Below are 23,993 nucleotides of genomic sequence, written 5' to 3'. Positions count from 1 at the left end.
TTAAAATGGTCAGTTGTGGTGACTCCACCATGACCCTGGGTAAGTTGCTCCAATGACTGACTACTGTCACCATTAGAAATTTACACCTTATTTCCAGTTTGAAAACTTAAAATTTCTAGCTTCGACTTCTTGCTGTTGGATTGTCTTATGCCTTTTCCTCCTAGGTTGATAGGCCCATTCGTGTAGGTACTCACCAACTGTAACTGTTACTCCGTAACCTTTGCTTTGTTACACTAAATGAAATGAGCTCTTTTAGTCTATCCCTATAAGGAGTTTTTTCTAATATTTTAATCTTTCTTGTGGTTCTTTGCAGAACCCCTCACCAATTCATCAACCATCCTTGAGTTGTGGGCACCAGAACTGGAGACCGTATTCAAATAGCGGTTGCACCAGTGCCAAATACAGAAGACAAAATAAGCTCTCTACTCCTACATGACATTCCCCTCTTGATGCATCCAAGGATCACATTAGCTCTTTTGCCCACAGCATCACAATGGAAGTTCATGTGCAGCTAGTTATCCATCACAACCACTAAATCTTTGAGGCACTGCTTCCCAGGATGAAGTCCCATATCTTACAGGTGTGTCCTACATTCTTTGATCTCGAATTAAGGAAAGCAGATGGACTTTTCTTTAACTCTTTGTGGAGGGGTGCCTGTGGGCATGCTTTCCGTCTTATGGACACAAAAGAGCAATCCAAGACTGGCATTAAGCCTTGATAAATACAAATATCCCACTTTTACAGGCTTTGCGGCTGGGATTAATTCAGTACAACAATGCAGTATTCATTTTCTAAATAAAGCAGTCTTTATTTCCTGACAGTTACACTGCTGTTTTTGTACAGGATGCCAACAGTTGTCATATTAAATTAGACAGTATTATTTTGCTCGAGGGCCAGGATCATTATTTCTGGCATACACCCACTGTGAGGAGTCACTTCTGAACAGATTCTTTACTTAGCTGCCACAGACAGGAAGGAAGGGGCTGCCAGTTATTATTTGTGCCATGCTCTTCATCTCAGATTGTGGGTGCAATACTTCAGCTGTGTTATATTGGCTGCTTGATAACAAGCCCTTCCAAAGAGAAACACTCACCTCCACACTAAAACCTACTAAGCCAAATCGCATCCAGTTCTATATGTGCCCAACCCACTGAATTCAGGAGGTTGGGCCCACAGCCAAAGAATCTATTGGAGGCACCACACCAGCCCCTCTCAGGCCTGCTGTCGGGGGGAGGTGGGAAAGGGGGCAATTGCCCCAGGGCCTAGCGATTCAAAGGGGCCTGGGGCTCCAGCTACTGCAGCAGCAGTGGCAGCTGGAACCCCAGGCCCCTTTGAATTGCTGCCAGAGCACCACGCTGCCCAGCTCTGAGGGTTGGAATCGAGGTCCAGCCTCATGTCTGGGCAGCGATGAGGCTGGTGGCCCCAGCCCCACCCCTTCTACTTGAGACCCTGCCCCTTCGGGGGAGCAGAACCAGATCCCCTACCTTGCCTGGGGGCCCGTGGATCATGTTGTGCTCCCCGCAACCCCTTTACTTCTTCTACGGGAGAAGGGAAGAGACAACTAGACCCTGTTTGAAAAATCTGGAAAGAAACCACCTACAATAAATCTCAAACGTCCTCCTGTCCTTGTTCCTGTCTCTGGCTCTGCTTTGAGGGCGAGGGGTGGTTTTTGAAAACCCCAGAGAGACTAAGGGTAGTCTGGGCCAAATTTTGAATCTAAGACCAAAGTCTGTCCTGGCTTAAACCCAGAGAAACCTTGTTCAAGTCAATGATGTATCTCAGGGCAGAACTTGGCCATTGATGTCCTTCATCAGAGGGTCCAATTCTGCTTCCTCCTGTCATGTTGGGTCAGCACATCACTCCCCATAGAAATCAGTGAATGGCAGAGCAGAGCTGGCACAATCCTTCCCTAATGGTTTGTCTACCAGAAGAAATTTTTCAAAACTGCTTAAGCTAAACTGGGAAAAGACACTTGCATTTCAGAATAAGCATCCATGCCATCAGTTATACCAATGAAACCAGCTGTGTAATTATATTGCAGTAATTGTGCTAGTAAGTTTCCCCATGTAGACAAGTAATGTAATGTTTATAGAATTATTAATTTGTCATTTCAGGTATGTGTGAATGTGTAAAATGGGGAATGTATACACACAGTGCAGGGTCAGCAATCGTCCGTGTTCATAGTTGGACAGTTGGACTACACTCTAGTCATGGGGCCTACATACTGTAGTAGCCACTGAAAAATAGCGGTCAGATGCTCTGTACCCCCCTCACTGCCATCCTAAGCTTTCACCACCTCCTCTTAAGGAATCGGCATTATTAAACTTCTCTAGCTATTTAGCAAGTAACTGAATAGCTATTTACCATTGGTGGCTTGAAATGCCCTTGTTTCCACGGTAACAACATAACGTGATAAGTTAGATATGACCATGAAAAAGCCAAATTCCAAGACAATGACAGGCGCTTTCCCAGTGCCTGTTTCTCTCTGCATCCTGGACATGTTTTGAATGTCTGTAACGGATTTGTGAGGCGCTGTAGAGCTCAGTTATAAGAGAGTTTCTGAGAAGACCTGCGTGAGTCACTCTCTTTGCCAGCCCTGCTCACCCTGTAAGGAAGGGACCAGAGATATCCACCCATTCTCATGTATTTAACAGTCCCGTGTCCTCACAAAACGATAGCTCTGTGCTGTTTTGTATGGCTACGTCTACACTAGCCCCAAACTTCGTTTCAAAGCTTACTAATGAAGCGCCGAAATGCATATTCAGCGCTTCATTAGCATGCGGGCGGCCGCGGCACTTCAAAATTGACGCGCCTCGCCGCCACGCGGCTCATCCTGACGGGGCTCCTTTTCGAAAGGACCCCGCCTACTTCAAAGTCCCCTTATTCCCATGAGCAGATGGGAATAAGGGGACTTCGAAGTAGGCGGGGTCCTTTCGAAAAGGAGCCCCGTCGGGATGAGCCGCGCGGCGGCGAGGCGCATCAATTTCGAAGTGCCGTGGCCGCCCGCATGCTAATGAAGCACTGAATATGCATTTCGGCGCTTCATTAGTAAGCTTCGAAATGGCCATTTGCATGGCCACTTCAAAGTTTAGGGCTGGTGTAGACACGGCCTATGTGATATATCTCAGTGTCTGGGAGGATGAATCTTGAACCAGTTCTGCAGATAACAATTTGAATCTCTTCACAACTAGTCAGGTTTTCTGGGTGATTGACTGTGCTGTAGTTATTGGAACAAAGGAGTTAGTCAGACTTTAAAGTAAAGTCTTGATTGTACACATTGATTTGGAGTAACTACTGCAGGTCAGCTCACAAGGGAGACAGCGCTAGTTACTGGTGAAAGCAAAGGAGTGGGAATTGGGAAACCTGCATTGCACTCTTGACTCTGGCTGTTTTGGACAAATCACTGCAGTCAGGTGAGCCTCTCAGATACTCAGTGGAGCTCAGCAACTTTAATCTGGGCCAGATTATTTAAAAGGCACCAAAACAATGAACTAGGTTTTCAGCAAAGTTGAAAGTGTAGCTGTTGTGTGATTTTGGAAGGCCTGTCTGTAAGTGTCACAATTGGACATTCTAGGTGCAGATCTTTTGAAAATACTGCCTTTATTTAGGTATCTAGTGCAGCCTTGAACTCTTCTGGATTTCTGGTGCCAGGGGACTCACTTTGTCCCTCTCCATCCCTACCTGTTTCATGGTGGTATTGACAGGCTAAATTTTCAGTATCCAAAAGAGGCTTTGACTCTCTTGGATGAAATTCTAGGGAAAGGCAAAGTAGTATGCTTTATTTAAAGCTTTTCAGCCTCCCACCTGCCATCCTCTGTTCATGCTGCAGTCGGTGTTCTGAACTAGCAGAACTTTGCTTGTGCCATCACTAGACGTACGTGCTCCGCGGTTAAAATGAAAATTATATGGGCAACTTTGCTTCACTGAGGGGCTTCCATTCACCGGCAGAGATTGCACAGAGCCTTTTTTATTTTTATTAACTGATTAAGTTTGTGGTAGCCTGTAGAGCTCTGAAGTGAGGGACCTCTTGAAGAGCAATAACCTGATCTAGCACCCTCTGAAGTCTTTGGGGTCCTTTCCATTGACATCGGTGGGCAGTGGATCAGTCCCCAGTTATACAAATAAACTTTGCCTAACCTCTTTCTGTGATTAATCCATGTAAATGCACATACCTTGGGTCACTTTAGCTCTGTTTCAGAGGTGTAAATATGGAAAAACTGAGATGAGACAGAATTGGAGTTTGGCTTATTGAATCCCAAGGAGAGAGATTCCAGAAGACTGGAAAAAGGTGAATATAGTGCCCATCAATAAAAAGGGGAATAAGAATAACACAGGAAACTACAGCTGGGTCACTTCAACTTCTGTGCCAGGAAAGATAAGGGAACAAGTAATCAAGGAAATCATCTGCAAACATTTGGAAGGTGGTAAGCTGTTAGGGAACAGCCAGCATGGATTTGCAAAGAATAAATCGTGTCAAACCAATCTGATAGTTGTCTATGATAGGATAACGAGCCTTGTGAATAAGGAAGAAGTGGTGGATGTCGTATACCTAGATTTTAGTAAGGCATTTGATATGGTCTCGCATGATATTCTTATCAATAAACTAGGCAAATACAACTTAGATGGGGCTACTATAAGGCAGGTGCAAAACTGGCTGGATAACTGTACTCGGAGAGTAGTTATTAATGGGTCTCAATTCTGCTGGAAAGGTATAACAAGTGGGGTTCCGTAGGGGTCTGTATTGGGACCAGTTCTGTTGAATATCTTCATCAACAATTTAGATATTGGCATAGACAGTACGCTTATTAAGTTTTCAGATGATACCAAGCTAGGAGGGCTTGCAACTGCTTTGAAGGATAGGGTCATAGTTCAAAATGATCTGGACAAATTGGAGAAATGGTCTGAAGTAAACAGGATGAAGTTTAATAAAGACAAATGCAAAGTGCTTCATTTAGGAAGGAACAATCAGCTTCACGCATACAGAATGGGAAGCGACTGTCTAGGAAGGAGTGTGGTAGAAAGGGATCTAGGGGTTATGGTGGACCACAAGTTAAATACAAGTCAACAGTGTGATGCTGTTGCAAAAAAAGCAAACATGATTCAGGGATGCATTAACAGGTGTGTTGTGAACAAAACGCGAGTAGTCATTCTCCCACTCTACTCTGCGCTAGTTAGGCCTCAGTTGGAGTACTGTGTCCAGTTCTGGGTGCCACATTTCAAGAAAAATGTGCGGAAATTGGAAAGGGTCCAGAAAAGAGCAACAAGAATGATCAAAGGTTTAGAGAAAATGACCTATGAAGAAAGGAAGGCTGAAAGAATTGGGCTTGTTTAGTTTGGGGAAAAAAGAAGATTAAGGGGAGATGGTACAGTTTTCAAGTATCTAAAAGGGTGTCATAGGGAGGAGGGAGAAAACTTGTTCTTCTTGGCCTCTGAGGGTAGAACAAGAAGAAATGGGCTTAAACTGCAGCAAGGGAGGTTTAGGTTGGACATTAGGAAAAAGTTCCTAACTGTCAGGGTGGTCAAACACTGGAATAAATTGCCTAGGGAGGTTATGGAATCTCCGTCTCTGGAGATATTTAAGAACAGGTTAGATAAATGTTTATCGGGGTGGTCTAGACAGCACTTGGTCCTGCCATGAGTGCAGGGAGCTGGACTCGATGACCTCTCACGGTCCCTTTCAGTCCTGGCATTCTATGATTCTATGGTAAGTTGGGGTTGCAGGATCAAGCCTGTAAACTGCAGTGTTCTGTAACTTATTTCAGTTTAAACTACTCTGAGACATGAACCCTACTGTGCTTTGTATCCATAAGAAGTGGCCACATGTTGGAACAATGACTTTTTTAAGAGCCACCTTGATACTTTTTGAGTTTACGGGTGAGTAGCCAGTGTTTCTGCATAAGAGACTCTGAGACCTGTCTCATTCACACCCCACTAAGGAGCAGGAGGGCCCAGCGGACAACAGGGCTTTTTCTTTAGTATAGCATTTGTGTTTGTAGTTGACCTTAGAAGGCAAACGGTGTGGTAAAGAGCTTTTCGTGGAAAGCACCATTCACTGAATTGCCTCTGGAAGAAGCAGCAGGGAATCTGTCCCAGCAGCTTCTTCTGGCTGGAAAAAAAAATCCCTCTAAAATTAAATTACTAAAATTAAATAAATATCTGCAGATGTCATTCTCAGAAATAGAAATGTCTAGTCCTGGTTTGAATCTTGCTAAACTATTTTCATCCACAGTATCCTCTGGTAATTAGTTCCAGAAGTTACTTGTTGTGACCATTAGTTCTTTTTTTTTTTTTAACTGAATTCAGCTTTCTGCCTGCAGCCATTACCTTCATTTGTCCTTCATTTCCTAGTGTTTTCCTTGCCATTGGCACTACAGATTTATCTTCGTAAAATACTGTAACGATTCCGTGAATGCCATGGTCACTTAGGAATCTCACAGCTATTGCCATGCTGCATGTCATAGGCCCTCAGACTGCCTCAGTAATAAGTCATATAGAAATCCAATCTTTCTGCTCCAAAAGCACAGACCCCAACACCTGAATTCAAGTGCATTCTCTGTTAGTTCCCAATTGTACAGGGACAGAGACCTATTGACCAGTTTTGCTTCTGTCCAACAGAGGGAAGTGGTACGTGTACAGCCCAATTGATGGAAGAATCTTTCTGAGGAAAAATGTTAATGACTGCTTTTTCCTTATTATGAGCCTTATCTAGGGTTAATCCCCTCGAAAGGAAAAAAGACTGGTGCTTTATTTATTTTTCTTCCACAATACAAGAAGCCATTAAAAGAAACAGATGAAAGGAAATGCTTTAACAGCCAAAGCCTTGCCAGGCTCAGTATGAAAATACATTCTCCAAGAGTACCCTGTATGTGACTATGACTGCTTCCTTTTCTGCATGCTGAAGAATTTTCAAACTTTCAAGGTATGTTTTCCTTTCAAGCAGCTTGCCCAGGTATGTGGACCCGCACCTATCTCTGTCTGTTTACCAATCATCATCATCAACAACCGTGGGCTCAGTGCCTGTTGGTGTCTGATGCTTCTCTCACTATTTCCTTCCATCTTTCCCCATCCAGTGCAGAGTGGCTTAGTTTCTGTAGAATAGCTCTGAACTGATCTACTATATGATCTATCCATTCTCTGTGGGGTCTGCCTCTCCTGTTTGAACCATCCATTATGCTGAGTACTAGGTCTTGATTTTTGGTTCGTCGTTCATTCTGCAAATATGTCCAAATAGTTGTAGCTTCTGTTTTATAACCTTTCGCAACAAGTTCTCTTTTGGCTGTATCTTCCTATATAATTTCTCTCTGGTGACCTTCTGCATCCATCTTATTCTCAGAATCTTTCTATAACAACTCCTTTCGAATGCCAGTATTCCTCTCTAAAAGGTTGCATTAGCTGTGCTGCTAATAAGGACTGTGCTGATGTGATTGGCTTCTCCCAATAGTTTCCCTGTGATGGGCTGCCCGAAGCTTCTTAAATAAAAATAAACAGATTTGACATATTCCTTGGTTATATACACTGTAAGGGTAGAACATCATCTTTGATTATGAAGAGTAACAGTCATGCAAGCCCTAGGCAACCACACTCCCTCTGTCTTCTTATCACTTGTGTGCAGAACAGAATTATTCATGTAACATGTACCTCGTTTGTGGCTGAAGAGGGACAGCTGGAGCAAGCAATCAGACCTTTAGGAGTGCAGTGAGTGACTCAGGTACTGTACATTGATGAGAGGAAGAGCTTTCCCTGAGCAAGTGGCTTAATAGTTTGTACACTGTAACTGTGATCCAAGTGGATGCCATGGATGCCAAATAGAGGCACTTTCTCAGAGGGTTTGAATTTCATTGGTGAGTGCAATAGATCACATGAGGATTCTGTCACTCTACATGGCAGAGTGGAAGCTAGCATGCCAGAAGTCTCTGAACTCATAGTACCAGCATTAGCTAAAGAAACAGTTCTGGACTGATGTGTGAGTAAAAGGGGAGTGCAGGAGCTCTGGCAGGCTGAGGGCAATGCAGCAGTAACTCCTGAAAGTTGCTGGAGGTGACAGTTTGCTCTTAATCCGAAAGGTCCACAGGACAGAGGATTTGAAAATGCCTAAGGATTGTAATGTTTTTCAAACTCTAATAGCAGCTCTTTGCTGTTTTTATCACCGTAAATCCATTCTTGGAGTTAAGGTAGGTGCCCTTTGCAGTAACACCAACTATACTGTATTGTAGTTGCTATTCAGCAGTGCTTGTTTTAAAATGGCATTTGGGTACAGTATGTGATGTTCATATAATGGAAGTACCTTTTGATAGTGTACTGTCAGCTGAAGAGAGGTTTAAAATGGTTCAAACTTACTTGCTTGAAGTTGAATTGCACAAATCCATATTTAGGCACCTAAATCAAAGTGCCCTGAGTTTGAGATGCTGAGCAGGAGCAGATCCCATGGAATTTAATAGTAACTTTAAGCAGGAGGGCTGGACCAATTTGTGTAGCAGGGGTGCTGAGAACCATTCAGCTAAAATGTAAATGCTGTATAGTTTTGGAAACCACTTTAAGCCAGAGGGTGCAGCAGTAAGTACCTCTCATCCTGCATCTGACTTCATATTCTCAGTACTTTGTAATTCAGGTCACTTTGATTTAGATGTCTAAATATAGAGTTAAACACCTACATTTAAGCACCTAAATTTGAAAATTAAGCCACTATGTTCACATTTTTAACTTTCTCTTCAGGTTCAGTGATGTAGTTAAGCTTTGATTTTGGTCCAAAAGAGCCAAAATACTATAAAGAATAGGTACTTCTGTTCAGCGGCAGCATCTCATACACTTGTCATAGTCAGTCACTGTTTTTTCTTGTTGTTACAGAGTTTAATAAAAATTAAAAAAGCCCTACAGCCAGTACTGATTGGATTGTACTTTGAAAATGTGAGATTGTGTAATATCCTGAATGTGCCATGTGCTTTACAGACAATTGTGACTGAAGTCTCCCTAAGTCTGTTTTACTGTTCAGCCTCGTCCCTAATAAAAGCCTGTGTGGCCAAACCGCATTAACACATCCCCTTTTTTGCCACTTGCGTGATCTGCAAGTCTGTGTGACCGCTTGTTTGTGTGAAGAAGGTGTCCTGAGTCCTTCAGAGATGTGCATTTAGGAGCATTAAAAGGTCTTGTCTTGTCATTGCGATTAGGTTCGGCCAGGGCCCTCGCTGATGGAGATGCCTTCAATACCTGGCAACATTGCAACCATGGTAGTGTAATTGAGGCAGACATTAAGACTATTTTAAAGACAGGCTTCTTGTAATTGTTACAGGCTAGTATGTGTTGAAATTAATCTTAGAAGTCCAACTTATGTCCCTGATTTATGTTTGAAAACAAAAATGCAGAGTACAGATCGTTGCACAAGCTGTGTATGTAGCTGAATGACTGAGGTCCCCCTTAGCTTCACCTCCATCAGATGCCCACTGTTTCCTGGCTGAGGAAGGCAGGCCATGTGTTTCTCCCAAGCCTGTTAATGCTCCTGACAGTACAAGGGAGCGATTGATGCACTGTGTCCCACCAGCCCAAGCTAACTACATTCAGTAAAGTGCAGGCCTGTTTTGTACCTGGCGACTACATTTTTTCACTTTTCATTCAATATGGATAGTTGCTGAGATGCAATTTTATACCATCCTGAATTATTTCATCTCCATTTCCATCAAAATATTAGGTGCCACATTTTCAGAAGCGACTGTTGAGCCTGGTCCTATTTTCAAGTGTTTTTCAGTGAGATTTACTCTCCTGAGGGAGATATTCACCCTGACGGTCAGTCAGATTTGGGCTCCTGACTTGCTTCTCCACTTTTGAAAATCGGACCTTACTTTAGATTCTCTTCTCTTCACTGATGCAACCCCATTGAAGTACTCATTGATGTCAATAAGAGGAGTCTCTATCCCACTAACTTTATTACTTTTAATTTTGATTAGGGTTTGAAAGGGTCTCATGGCACTTTTGTTGGTCTGCAACTTTAATGAAGTCAGGATTTATTGCTGGCTATCAAAATGGAATTAAAATAATCATGCTCGTCCATGCTCTTTGTTTAATTTGGCATAAATTTCTAAGATCTAAAATAAGATTGTTGTCATGGTAACTTTCCATTTGGTCTAATCCATATAGTCTCTGGAGAAACCAAAACATTATTAGTGTTTGCTGTATGGGAAAAGAATAAAGCCCTTTATGCAGAAACAAATTACAGCTGGCCTCTTTCAAAAATAAGGTTCTATTTAAAGACATTTCCAGCATTTAAAATAGATTTCAATACATGTGTTCTAGAAGGCATTGCTGATTTATCTGTAATTATCCCCTATGAATCGTTATTTTAAGACATGCCCACAACTTGGTCACCCTTGTTGAGAGGAACGTGGACGTGAATGTGGGTAGGGAGCAAGAGAACATGGAGTCCAAGAAGAGGGGAGCTGAATGTCTCCTTTCTCAAACATGCCAGTACACTTTGGACCGACACTGATGAGAACTCAGGACTAGCTCTTCTTTCACACCATCTATTGACTTAAGTGGAAATATATTTAGAATGTATTTAGACGGGATTTATCCTTAATTTTGTTAAGGATCAGCTGTGTGCCCTTACCAAGGACAAGGACAAGTTCATCTTGAATAAATCCACTGACATCAATAGTGCTATACCCGGGATTGATTTGACACATGGGATCAAATTCTACTCTGTTACATTGAGGTAAATCCACAGTAACTGCACTGACTTGAGCTGTATCAGAGAGCAGAGTCTGGCCTAGCAAATGGGTACTGATGTATTTTCCACAGGGTACTGTAGTGAAATGTGCAGGGTCTCCCTTTACCATCTTTGTGACTCTTGCAAATCAGAACCACAGCAGTTAATGTGGTATTTTAGTTCCTGGAATGTAAAGCTTAACAACATGGTTAGTTCAGAAACTTTATCCTTATGATGCTGTACCGTGATGCTGGTGGTGTGGTGTCTGTGTTTGAGGTAAGTGCACTGGTACTTTCCCCCTGAGCTGTGCAGATTTATTATTAGATCTTCAGGCTAGGGAAAACGGTTCCTTTTGAAAGTTATATCTGTCATTTTTGAGATTCAGAATCTGGGGCGTGAGATACCACCATGGCAGAAACAGTAAACTGCCATCTTAGCCTCCGAATGTGTTACAACATTTATTCCTTTAATGTTTTTTATGTTGATGGGAAAGATCCTGTTCCAGTATTTGTTTGTTTGTAACGTCCTATTTATACAGTTTTCTTCACTCTCATCTGATGCTGTTCAGGGGAAAGTCATTCAAGTTCTCGTGGCTGCCAGGGTTGGAAACTTCGAGTATGTAGAGCTACCACATCACCCAGTAATATCCTACTATTATGAATGTAACCCAGGCAGGCAGCCTTTTAAAAGAAGCCACTCTTGCAAGTTCATCCACGAGAAAGATGGCATTTGCAATGGCTTTTTATAGATGGTGTTTTTTAACTAATATTTCTTTACTATGTGATGGTCTAAATCTGATTCACTGGCATCCTCGGGCTTTCCAGATCTAATTTCAGCGTTCACATGAAGGATATTCAGTCTGATATCCAAGCTAGCAAGTCACCATGGGCTGGCTTTTGAATCTGTGTTTTTGGCATGGTATTTGTTGTTCTTGGAGAGCCTGGGCTGGGAAGGAATGACTTACCAAGATACTGTGAAATTTCACATAACTCTGTGAACTTTGTTTTCCCCATTGACTTGCTTCTGGACTTGCAGTGAGGTTTGTTTTGCACCCTTGACAGAAAAACTGGTTTGAAGAAAGTGTATATGTATTTGGAAAGATTCCTTCCTTCCTGAGCTGTCTTTATATCCTAAAATCTTTCAAGGAGAGAGCTCCCCTCTCCCCGTCCTCATGCTACGTTTACATAATTCATAAGTTTTCCACTCCCACATGCCCTCTAGCACACATGTAACTGATATCTGGGCTACCCCAGCTGTTTTTCTGAACATGAGTGTAATGGATGCAGTGAATGTGTCCCACAGACTATGTTGCTAAAATAGTCATTATTTCCTTAACATACATTGAAAAGAAGTAAAGGGTGCTCTTTGCTATATTTGAGAATTAACCCAGGCTACCTTTTTTACCACAATTCTTCTTCTTTTCTCTAAATCCTGACACTGTGCTCTGTGCCCCCCCCCGCCCCATGATTGTTTCATCCTATTCTCATTTGCTGAACTGAGAGCTTTGCTTGAGTACATACAACAGCATTTGGCTTCTTAGTAATTGATTGGACATTTGTATAAGCGCATTGGGCCAAATCTTGAAGACCTTAAGCTTTACTCAAACAAAAATGCCCGTTGCAGTCAGGGGGAGTTTTGCCTGAGTAAATCCTATTCAACAGCTGATGGGAACTTTCGGGTTATGACAGATGAGAATTCAAAGCTTTAGGCTCCATTACTCCAGAGTGAATCATCTACACTAGTCTGTGAATGATGTCGTCGTTTCAGGAATTGTATTTATAATTGGGTTGTGGGTATTATTTTCTTACTGCAGTTAGGATTGTACCACATAGGTCTGACCCAAAGCCCATTGGAGCCAATGAGATTCTTTCTGTTAGCTTCCGTGACCGCTGGACCAACCCTTGTGATGATTGTATTGTATGCCTGTTTGGCATAGAGCAGAACAATGCTCTCAGGGCTGTTCCATTCAGCAATTTCTCCATAAATGTCAGAATAGCCCTTTGCTTCTTCCCTTGTGAAGGGCATAGGACACTCAGATCATGTGACTTGCTTGGATTTCAAGAAAGCCAGTGAGATGGTGAATGAAGTTTGCCTGATTACTGACACTCTCCACCAGCTGTTCCTCTAAAAGTTCCCAGCTGACGCCAAAGTCACAAGATTCTTCAGCCTGTGCCCATTTCAATTTTCTATACAATACCATTCTATTCTGTCTGGCCTAGTTTAGATCTTTAGAATTATCCAAAGTTCACTTGACTCAGTTTCAAATCTACATGTTGGCCATCTCAAAGGTAGCCTGAATCAAATAGACACATCTCAAAGGGAGAGTTAAAAAAAAGTATAAACTTCAAAACTTTCTCCTGGACAAGTTGGCAGTTGGGCCTGGCCCTCCCTAGTTACATCATTCATGTTAGAATGTATGTTTCTTTTTTGTATTTTTGGCCAAATTTTTTCTTCTATACCCCTAAACGTAGAGGACTGTGGTCTCATGCGAACTTGTGTGATTCCCCTGGGCCAGGGCGTGGGTTTCAGAGAGATGATGCAGGGTCCACAACTTCTGTGAGGTATGGAAATTGGTAGCTACCTTCCATTCTCCTCCATGACAGCTGCAGTGGGGGGCTGGGGGCGGGCAGGCTGAAGCCCTGAGTCTGCAACATCATCCACGGAACATGACATTAGGGAAAACTTCTTTTCCATTCTGGATTTCCTGAGTACCTGGCTCTAATACCATCGGCTGAGTGTTATAGTCAAGGTGTGCCACTCTTGTAGCCCTTGCCATTGTTTTCTTTTGCTTAGTGTTTCACAATGGCCATGAATGCCCAGTCAGGTCTCTAATGTCCAACCACCACATATCTCTTACTGAAGACCCTTGTCCCTGTCCCTTCTGAATGGGGATTTAAGGCTGCATAGCTCCCTGCCTTACACGACGATCTCCCCAGCGAACCAGTCTGCCCAAAGGCCAGCACCTGTGCTTTGCTTTCCCATCAAGTACTGTGAATAGTAGCCAATAGTTAACACACAGCTTTTTCTGAACAAGCACATATATTCCTAAGGTAAAAGCACTACAGGGAAAGCCATTAATACAATAAAAGAACCTTCTTGCATCAGTCTTAGGAGGCTCCACTAGGCCAAAATCTTCTGCAAAAGTTAGGGCCTTTGCACAGAAAGTCCTATTCATTTGCTGCAGCAGAAGCCTCAGTACCTTCCACCTTTGATATCTTTTTACATGCGGAAAAGATGTTTATAACCAAATGTCAAAAGAGGCTAGGCGTAAACTTACCACAGTAAGTGTACAGCCTAACCCAGTGGTGTCCAATAGTAACTGAAAGATCACCATGCTTATGGATGTCCTCCTTCTGTGTTTGCCACCACCCTGTCTCTCACTCTTAACAGTGCCCTCTCCCAGAGCCAGGCACCCCTAGTCCCAGGGCCCTTCCCACCCCCCAGGCAAACTGAGTGCAGTGACTTCTCAGAGCTGCAGCTGAAGGAGCCATGCTGGGTCCCAAGCCATGGTCTGAGCCACAGCCACAGGTGCCTCACAGGGACCCGAGCTGCAGCTGCAGGCATCTGCTAGGGCCTGTCAGAGCTGCTACTACCGCCTCCTGCTTGTCCTTCCAAGCAATGGGGCACGTGCGTGCAGCGGGCAGAGGGCACTCACATGTGCGTCTCTGAGGAGCCACGTTTAAAGGCTTCAAGAGCCACATGTGGCTCCAGAGCCCAAAATCTCCACACCAAGTGGTGAGTGTATTGGCCACAGTGGGTCTGAATGGAGTCCGTACATTTCACAGTACATATCGGCTGTGTCTACACTAGCTCAAACTTCGAAGGGCGCATGCTAAGTAGGGTGTCGGGAGATTATTAATGAAGTGTTGCGGTGCCTGTGCAGCTCTTCATTCAGCTAATTCTCCCCCGCGGCAACTCTGAAGTGTTAAACTTGGAAGTAGCTCAGGCACTTTGAAGTACCAGTGGGTGAGCCGCAGCTACATGCAAGCCGGCACTTCGAAGTTTAACACTTGGAAGTTGCTGCAGGGGAGAATTAGCTTAATGAAGTGCTGCATATGCACCACAGCACTTCATTAGTAATCTCCCAACACCCTACTTAGCACGCTCCCTTCGAAGTTGAGAGCTAGCATAGACACAGCCATAGAGTTTCTCTTGTCCTCTTATCAAGACCAAATCTTCTCCTATAATGATGAGAGAGGAGCCATATCAGAAAATGGGGGTTGAATTCAGATGAGCACCACTCACTTCCCATGGGTTGGAAACTTCTCTGCTCTGTGCATTTTCCCTTTCTTTTCCTCAATACATCTCCTCTGTTCATCTGAGAGCCTCTCCTGTACTGCTCTCTCTCACCTCCCAAATCCCCACTATCCCCTTTACCTGTGCTGCTATGCCTTTGGGAGTCTTTGGTTTAGCATGCTGGATAGCAGCTCCATTTAAATCCTGTGAATTCTGGGGTTTCTTCATATCTGAAGCCAGAGCACGCCTCCTTCCTGCACTCATCTATTCAAAGGAAGTGCTAGAACTTCTAAGATCTGAAGATTTCAACTACACCAGCAAAGACTTCAAGACTGATAACCACAGGCAGAGGGGGAGGAGATGTGTTTGTGGAGTATATAGCTGAATTTATGAGAACTATGGGCACAGTGTGGAATTTATTCAATTCCTGGTTCAGGTGACTCCCCCTTTCTTCCTGGGTGATTCATCCAGTCTTAATCATAGTAGTGCCTTCTGCTTTGAAGTCTTCTCAAAAGTTGAGCATTTACTTCCAAAACAAGAAGAATCAGAAAATACCAATGCTGCCTCTTGGGGCTCATTGACATATCTGCTAGCTAAGCTGTGCCCATAAAAGCAGGAAATAATTGAAATACTAGCAAGAGGATGAAGGATATGAGGGAAGCTACATGAGCAGAAGACATTAGCAAATGATCCCTTGAAGACCTCATCAGGGTTTCAGTTTACATTTTTCCAGGAAAGATGAGACCTACAGAAACAATGTAACCATCCTTAGATGGGCTTTGAGTGAATTATGCTTTGCCAAGAGAATGCACAGAGATATGACAGTAAATCCCCTGGGTAACTAAAAATGCATCTGGAGATTTTGTGCAGTAAAGATCTTGAACAATTTCCACCCTAGATCTGATAAAGGAAGCAATTTGTGTCTTCAAATTTCAGCCAGTATGTGTTATGGTTTTATTGCTATTCCTGTCATTACTTGCTACCCAATTTTAGTGCAAATTAAGATTATTCAGTTTGTTTTGCCCATCCTTGGATTATATGGTTACCAGTTTCTCAGACTCAGATAGAAACCAGATTTGGTTTGTTGCTTCACATCAGAATTAAGACAAGCCTGGAAAGCAGAAACAACATAATCTTTGGGGATGCATGTAAGACTGTGGGCCTGATTCTCTTTCCCCCTTATTCTGGTGTTAAACTCATGTGGCTCCATTGACTATAATGGAGTTGAGATTTACATTGATTTAAAGGAAAGTGGAATCTGCCCCTTTAGTTTGCAGGACCAACAATTACAGGTTTAGTGTCACTTGAGATGGGGGGGTGGGTTTTATGCTCCTGATTGATGTAAATTATATCAGCATAGGCTGTAGTATACACACAGTTGCTCCCAAGCAATGGACACAGTTCAAAATTATCCTAATGCGATTAGTTCTCAATGGAGGATTAGAAAGGAGGGTCTGCTATAGAGAATTCTCTTTGGAAGAATTCCAGCTGCATAAATATAATCAATTATTTTCATCTGGATGTGAGAGTAGCACATTTTAAATGGGGGCTTCCCAGAACAATAGGTTTGTCAGGTTTCAAACCTATAATATGATAGTTCAAGTCCCTTTTTGATAGTTTATCCAAAGCTGGCAAATTTGAGTGGATCTTGTGGAATTTAATTTTTTAAACTTCACTAGTATTTCCCAGTCTTCATGGCACTGAACGGCTTACATTTGTCCATGGAAATGCAAAATCACATAGAGTATCAAAGCAAGCCCATGGAATTAATGGCAGGTTGTGATCCTAGTTTTAATGAGACTTGAGGGGAAATCTTTTGTACAGTGTATTAAACGCTGCACGATTAATTGGAGAAATGGTAGGATAATTGCAGCGATGATTTGAAATGTTATATTGAAAATTCAAAACTTAGGACAGTATGTTCCCATTGGATTTCTAAGCAGAATTCACCACTGAGGGAATCCCTCATGGATTAATGAAGTCAGAGTGGTTCTGTGGAGGCACAGGGATTTGCCTGCATGGTTTTCCTTGCAGTATCAGGGCTGCATATGAAGGCTTTGCTATTACTGCTTGGGGATGCTGAGGAATCTGAGCTCCAGGTTTCCTTGTTTCTCTGCCACAGTGAGTTATGTCACAAGGTAGGTTGGACTGAGGGTCACAGAGGTGGAAGGGAGTTTGTTACCCACCCCTCCATCTCTTTGCAAGTGAATGATAGAAGCTTTGCTCCACTCAAACCTCTTTCTTTTTTATTATTGTTAGGAAGCGGCTGACAAAGTATGCTTGCCAAAGCCAAACACCCTGGCCCTGCCACCTGCCCTGCCCCTCCTTTTCGACCACACCCCTTTCAAGGCCCCACCCCTGCTCTCTTCATCTCCCCACCCTCACTCACTTATTTTCACTAGGCTAACTTAGGGGATTGGTGTGCGAGAAGGGGTGAAGGCTCTGTCTGGGGATGTGATCTCTTGGGTAGGGCCAGGGATGGGGTGCAGGAGGATGCTTGGACTTGAGGTTGCTTGGAGGGTACTTGGCCATGAGCTGGGGGTTTGGAGTAAGGGAGGGGGCTCTGGGCTAAGATGGGGCTGGGGCTTGGGATGGGCTATAGGCTCTGGGTTGGGGGTGCCAGTTCTGGGGGGAGGCCTGAAATTAGGGGTTGAGGGTATGTGAGTGAGGGAGCCCTGGGCTGGAGTATGGGGGGCAAGGGCACTGGCTGCGACTGTGGGCCCTGGGATGGGTTGGGGATGAGAAGTTTGAGGCACAGAAGGGGCTCCAAGTTGGGATCAAAGGGTTGGTGGGTGGGAGGGGGATCGGGGCTGGGGCACAGAAGGGGGTCAGAGGTGCAGGCTTCAGCCGGCATTTACCTCAGGAAGCAGCTTAATGTCCCACCCTGGCTCCTGTGTGGCTCCCGCTGGCTGATGGTCTCAGCCAACGATTGCTGCACAGCCAGGACTTGGGGTGTGGGCAGCCTGCACAGTCTCCTGGTTGCCCCTGCATGTAAGAACTGGAGCAGGGGCAAGCTGCGGCATCCAGGAGCTGTGCAGAGGCATAGCAGGCAGGAAGCCTGCAGTGGCCCTGCTGCGCCCAGGGGGGACTGGGCTTGTAATGGCCCGGTGGGTGGTGCTGACCAGAGCCACCATGGTCCCTTGTCTGGTTAAAAACCAAACACCTGGCCACCCTGTGACTAAGTGCTTGTCTCGGTCTAAGGCACAAAATTAAGACACCTGCTGCTTGATTTGAAAAAAGGTTCAGAAAAATGAGCCAGCGTAGGGTTTATTTGCTGGTTTGCTAAGTACCAGCGCCATCGTTCTGTACGTTGCTTTGGACTGTGGGTAGCACTGTGTGTAGATGCCCCTGTTGTGGGAGGTGGTGCACAAGTGCATAGGAAGACAGCCCTCCCCTGAAGAGTTTCCAGTCTTAACCATTTTTGTTCCATGGTCCACTTTGTGGTACCTTTAAAAGGCAAAATCGGACTCTTTAGGATGTTTTTCTTATGATGATGCTAGAAGTAGCTTGTGGAGCGCGCTGTCTCTCCTAGCTTTCATTTTTAAACTAGTGAATAATCCAGTACCCCACTGGAGAAAGTGTTCAATTTATTTCCTGTATTGTATTAAATAATCCTATGTCCTACTGGGAATAACTCTGCCAAATTATGGGGCCTCTAATTTTTAAGATTAAAGTTTGGTGTCAGCTGATTAGTGAAATTTACTCTTGGGCTGAAGGTCTGGCACAATTCTGTTTTGCACACCTGTAGCATCTTTCATCATAGTTGGTCCTGTGACGTATCAGAAAGTTATATTCCACTATATGGTGCTAGCATCTCCTACTACTGAAATACGCTCGCTTCCAGACTGACTCTGGATTATTATTATACAAATCCTACTTTTTATATCCAGAAAACTTGCAGTAAGTAATAGATTGCATAGTCATGCTTTACATTAGGAGCTACAATCCATGAACACTAACAGAGAGGTAGCTGTGTTAGTCTGTATGCTAACAAAACAGCAGTCGTGTAGCACTTTAAAGGCTAACAAAAAGTTATTAGGTAACGAGCTTTCATGGGACAGACCCACTTCTTCAGAGCCATAGAATTTCCCATCCATGGATAAGTGCACTACAGAAGTATTGTCTGATAAACGTGTTCCATCTGACACAGTAGGGGTCAGTACAAGATAATTAGAATGATATTTGTGCACTGAACTGTTTTGATTTTGGCTAGGATTTTGAGAAGTGCCTCTAGCAATTTAACTGCCAGTATCTATCCACTTTAATTGCTTTAAAAAATCTGATCCTAGAGTTGTACACTAACTTTCCTAAGTAACTTTAGGTCATGCAAATTCAACAGTGCCACCTGTTTAGTCTATACAAATGCTATAGTTGTATCTCACTGAGCTTTAACCCGTTTACTACAGGATAATAATTTTAATCTTTCGCTCTTTCCCTAGTATTTAAATATCACTGATGCAAATCCAACTCTGTGCAGCTGTGTGCAGAGTGTTCTGGACCTGAGTCCAGTGGATCAGCCAGTTTGCAGATGTACTGAATACGCTCTCTGGCATGCATTGCATGGGAGAGTGAAACAGCTGTGAAGGGCTCCAGTCGCAGCTGTGAAAGCCGCTTAATTAGTGCTTCCCAGTCACAGGAAGGAGGGCGCAATCCAGCCCATCCCTGTGAAGAGCCACTGCGAAAGGCTAGGATGATTTGGCCTATAGTTTATATCTGTCCCCCATTTTTCTAAATTATACAGTGCACATGGGACATATCTTACACTGAGTCCTTGGCCCAATCAGCCTTGGGGAGATTACAAATCCTCTGCCCTCACAGGCCGCAAAGCAACCCGGGAGTTGATACGTGGAGGTGTAACACACACACACCTCGGGGTACGGTTCACTGTGCCATGTAGTGGCACCTTGACCACTTACACACAGAGAGACTTGAGTCTCTTCCGCAGCCTTAGCTGCAAGCCAGCTGGTTGTTAGCTCCAACTGTAGGGCTCCAGCAGGCAGCTCAAGAGATCCCAGGTTCAAGTCTGCCTGTGGGCAGCTAGAGGCTCCTCTGTTTCAGTGGCTGGTCATTGCTTCAGCCCTTGCGTTAGTCCCTCTGCACCCCGGCTGCAGCCTTCTGTGTCCTCCCATCACTGCATGCCACTGTGCCAGGAGCTTCTGCACAGGATGTGTCTTTCCCCCTCCCACACACACAATCTGCCAGATCCTGCCCAATCCCTTCTGAGGCAGAGAGGCACCTCCTGGCTGTAGGAGAAAGGGCAAGATTGGTCCACAACACGAGTATCCCTGTTTATCTGTGTAAACAGCATGAAAATGGTAACTTACAAAATTGCATGGGGTGTCCAGTGCTCCTGCAGTGCCTCATTGACCTCCAGTATGTGAACTACGGACCTTCCACTATTTGTCTAAAAAGGTACATAGCTTTTCCTTGCAAAGGAAGAGTTAGGAAGAAAACTGATCTTAGAAGGACTCTGTTTCAGTGATGTGTGTAGCAGAATGCCCACCTTACCTGACGTTTCTCCGTCAAGAATATGCTGTCTAATGAACAGTTGTAACTTGATCTGTTTCTGGCTGCACAGAGGTTTGTTGGCAGGAGTGTAAAACTCGCAGCAACTGCTCTATTATATGCAGAAAGAACGCAATGACAGAAACACTAGAAACCACAGTGGTTGCAGCAGGACTGTGATCAGTGAGCGAGCAGCAGTGGTCTCCAGGCTTTTAAACCGTATCTTTTAATCAGTGTCCCGTGAAAGGAGCCTTGGGTCCCATTTTAATGAGTTTAAAAATGTGTACGGCCATGGAGGGGGAAATTTGGTAGTTATTGGTGCATGGCATCCTATCAGGCGCCCCCCGTTCTGGGTCACTTTGGTGGCTTTTTTTGGTGGTAACATTATCTGTCTCTTTCCAGGATCAATGTAGCATCATATTGGCTGACACACATAGCTGAAGCCAATTCAAATACTTGATAGATGACTGTCCAAAGGGTTCTGGGGGCATTGCAGCGGCATTACACACACGGTTTGAATCCCAAGCCTTTTGGAAAAGAGTATCCAGAGAACACTCTCCTTTAAGAGTTTGTCATTTGTTTGGAGTGGGAGCCACACCCTTCACAGCTCTCCAAAGTCACATTCCAGAGGAGGACTAAGGACCCCAGATGGAAGTGGAACCTCATTTGGGAACAGAGGGACATGGTCAGGGGAGCTGACAACCTCAGCAGGTCTCTGAACCAAGTGGGAATAGGGGGCCTGACTCTGCACTCCTGGGAGGGGTAGGGCCTTGAGCCGAAGGGTTGGGGCAGGGGCAGCCAGCCCTCTGTGATGCCCAGAGCACAGCCCCACCAGCCCAGACTTCAGAGCCTCATGGAGTGTGCGGCTGTACGCTCTGGAGGCACTTTAAAGGTCCCGGGATGCAGGTGGCTGGGAGTCCCTGTGAATTTCTGGGTCTCAGGACAACTGCCCCTCTTCCCCCTGCTCCTTTGTCAGCAGGTCTGAACATGGACAACTCCTGAATATCACCCTGGGCTTGTTGAGAGGAGGGCAATCAGCCAGAAGGCCGTAAACATTCTAAGGACCTGCTTTAATGGGAACTAAGATTTTTGCTTTCCCCAGGAAGAGTGAAGGAGAATTGCCTGGAGATGGAGCGGTTCAATGAGTCTGTACTTCTATTTAGAATCAAGTGTTTTAAGGGAAAATAATGTCTGCTAAGGTGCCTATTTCACATGAGCATAAATACTCTGTTTCCCGTCTTTTCTTATCAGAAGTGGAATTCTTACTGGGAAGATGCAACTGCTGAAGTGGCTCAGCAGGTGCACGTGATCTCTTGCTGCACAGATGGGACATTTGTTATGCACTGGATGCAGTGTGTCATCACTATACACCTTCTCACCTGGCACTAGTTTTGGAAATACAGCTTAGAGATCAAAGGCAGGTCAGCTTGTTAGATGTAGCACCCATGGTCCAGAGGCTGTTTCAGAACGTGTGACACATGGGATGGAAGTTTTGAGTCATATAGGAGGTTAATCAGTAAACCTGGCACAGGCAAACCTTCTAATCTTTATTGCAGTTTTCTAAGGAGCAGCGGGTGATGGACAGCAGCCCAGAAAAGCTGAAGAAAGAGTTGGAGGAAGAGCTGCAGTTAAGTAGTGAAGACTTGCGTAGCCACGCGTGGTACTATGGGCGCATTCCTCGGCAGGTATGTCCCTCCCGGTTCCTCCCTTCACAGGCAAAGCTGTGGGCTTTCATTGACAGACAGGTGAACACTGGAGGGCTACATACAGAGCTTGCCTGAGCTCACCACTGCAACAGAAACCGAATGCTTTCTGGTGTGAAAGCAAAACAGTGTCTGGCATTTACATAACCTGCCTTACTAAGAAATGAGACTGAGGGAAGAAACAGGTGAGAAATCTGCTGTTTCTTATATTTTAACACCCAAAAAAATCGTCCAGTGAGCAGAGGTAAGCTAGTCCTCTGTGCTATAGGCAAGAGCTACACAGTCCCCTGAGGTTGTTCAGCGGCTGGTTTGAATTTAGATCATCCTTATTATCCAGCATTTCAAAAACGTTCCAATCTTCTGCCTTTCCTGAGCTGGAAATTGAAGAACAGCAAAAAACTACTACAACTAGTAACAACTGATAAATAATAATAATTCGGAGAAGCTCTCTTCTGATTTTTGGTCTCCTGCACCATGAGCATTGTGAGCTCCCCCTGCTGGCTTGTTATCCATATGCATCTGGCAAATACTCTTGCAGTTGTGGGCTTTCCTGCTGCCATCAGCAGAGGGTGAAAACCAGGATGGAGCCGCCAGGCTCTGTGGTTTGAAAACAAATGAATTCATGCTTGTCAAATGGAAGGGGCCAGCTTGGTTCAGAAAGAAACAGCGCTTTTCAGCTGTTATGTGCATACTGCCAAAAAAAGAGAAGAATGTGTGAAACCCGCTTTTAAAAATAACTCTGTCTCTCTGGAGTGACTGGAGGTGATAACTCAAAGGCAAATTCTGGTTGCTGCACTAATGGGCTCTGCAATGGTGTGTCTGTATATTAGCAAAGTTGCGTAACGTGCCCCAGTATTCTGAGTAACGTCATTTCCACAGGTCACTTGGGGTAGCCCTCTGGAAACTCCAGTGGCTCTGCCAACATTTTAATTGCTAAATGGGGTACCCCCACTTGCCCTCCCTGCAGCCCGTGTCCCACAGGCACCAGGCACTCCTATTCATTTCCCTCCTCAGCTTCGTTTCTTTTGCCAAGTAGGGGAATGGACAGACACAAACATGTCGACCCCACTCTCTGACCCTGTCCTAGAAGATCCTCCCCAGCTGCTATTCTAGGAAGCCTGTGGAGTGGCCTCTGAATTTGAGAAGGGTACAGAATGAGAGAGGGCAACATTCTGTCTCAGGCTTTTCCTCTTCCCTGTGTTTTCTGGTTTTAAATGTGTGCTCACAGAGCAGCCAAAGTGGGCCCTACATTAGCAATGCTGGCCAAGGCCGAGTGTTCCCCTTCAGACGCTGAATGTGGGGTTTGGTTTTGTTTTGTTTTGTTTCATCATTTTTTATTTGGTACATTTTTTCCGTAAGGTGGCAGAAAGCCTGCTTCAGAGAGATGGAGATTTCCTGATTAGGGACTCTCTCTCCAGTCCTGGAAACTTTGTTCTTACCTGTCAGTGGAAAAACAGCTCTCAACATTTCAAAATCAACCGAACGGTCCTCAGGCTCAACGAAGCCCACTGCCGCATTCAGTATCAATTTGAACTTGAAAGTTTTGACAGCATCCCTGGGCTAGTGAGATGTTACGTGGGGAATCGCAGGCCAATATCAAAGCAGAGCGGAGCAATTATTTTTCAGCCTATCAACAGGACTGTGCCACTGAGGTGTCTAGAGGAAAAGTATGGAGTATCTCCAGTTCGACAAAGAGAATGCAGTATCACTGATGGGAAAACAGAGATTGCAAAAAGACTGAGCCTCGGTATATGCAGTGCACAGTCCCAGGAGCAGAGCTTAACCAGAGGAAATCTTTTAAGGTATTTTTTTCTTGTTCCACCATTCTCCTAAAGGGACAGTGAAACACCCGA

General features: G+C 44.5%; 1 protein-coding gene across 6 annotated transcripts in view; it reads left to right on the top strand.

Moving 5' to 3' along the window:
• BCAR3 (BCAR3 adaptor protein, NSP family member) overlaps positions 1-23,993 on the top strand; it is an 88,736-nt gene that overhangs the window by 48,258 nt on the left and 16,485 nt on the right. For 5 of the 6 annotated variants that reach the window (XM_075002964.1, XM_075002968.1, XM_075002966.1 and 2 more), the window contains 2 exons: positions 21,994-22,122; positions 23,500-23,942. In XM_075002964.1, coding sequence (XP_074859065.1) covers positions 21,994-22,122; positions 23,500-23,942 — 572 coding nt within the window. Of the gene's footprint in view, positions 1-7,878; positions 8,172-21,993; positions 22,123-23,499; positions 23,943-23,993 lie in introns of those variants that run through there. The other variant, XM_075002967.1, reaches the window with a different exon arrangement.

Source organism: Carettochelys insculpta, chromosome 9 (genome assembly GCF_033958435.1).
Source record: "Carettochelys insculpta isolate YL-2023 chromosome 9, ASM3395843v1, whole genome shotgun sequence".
NCBI classification, from domain to species: domain Eukaryota; kingdom Metazoa; phylum Chordata; order Testudines; family Carettochelyidae; genus Carettochelys; species Carettochelys insculpta.
This window is presented reverse-complemented; position numbering and strand designations above follow the sequence as displayed.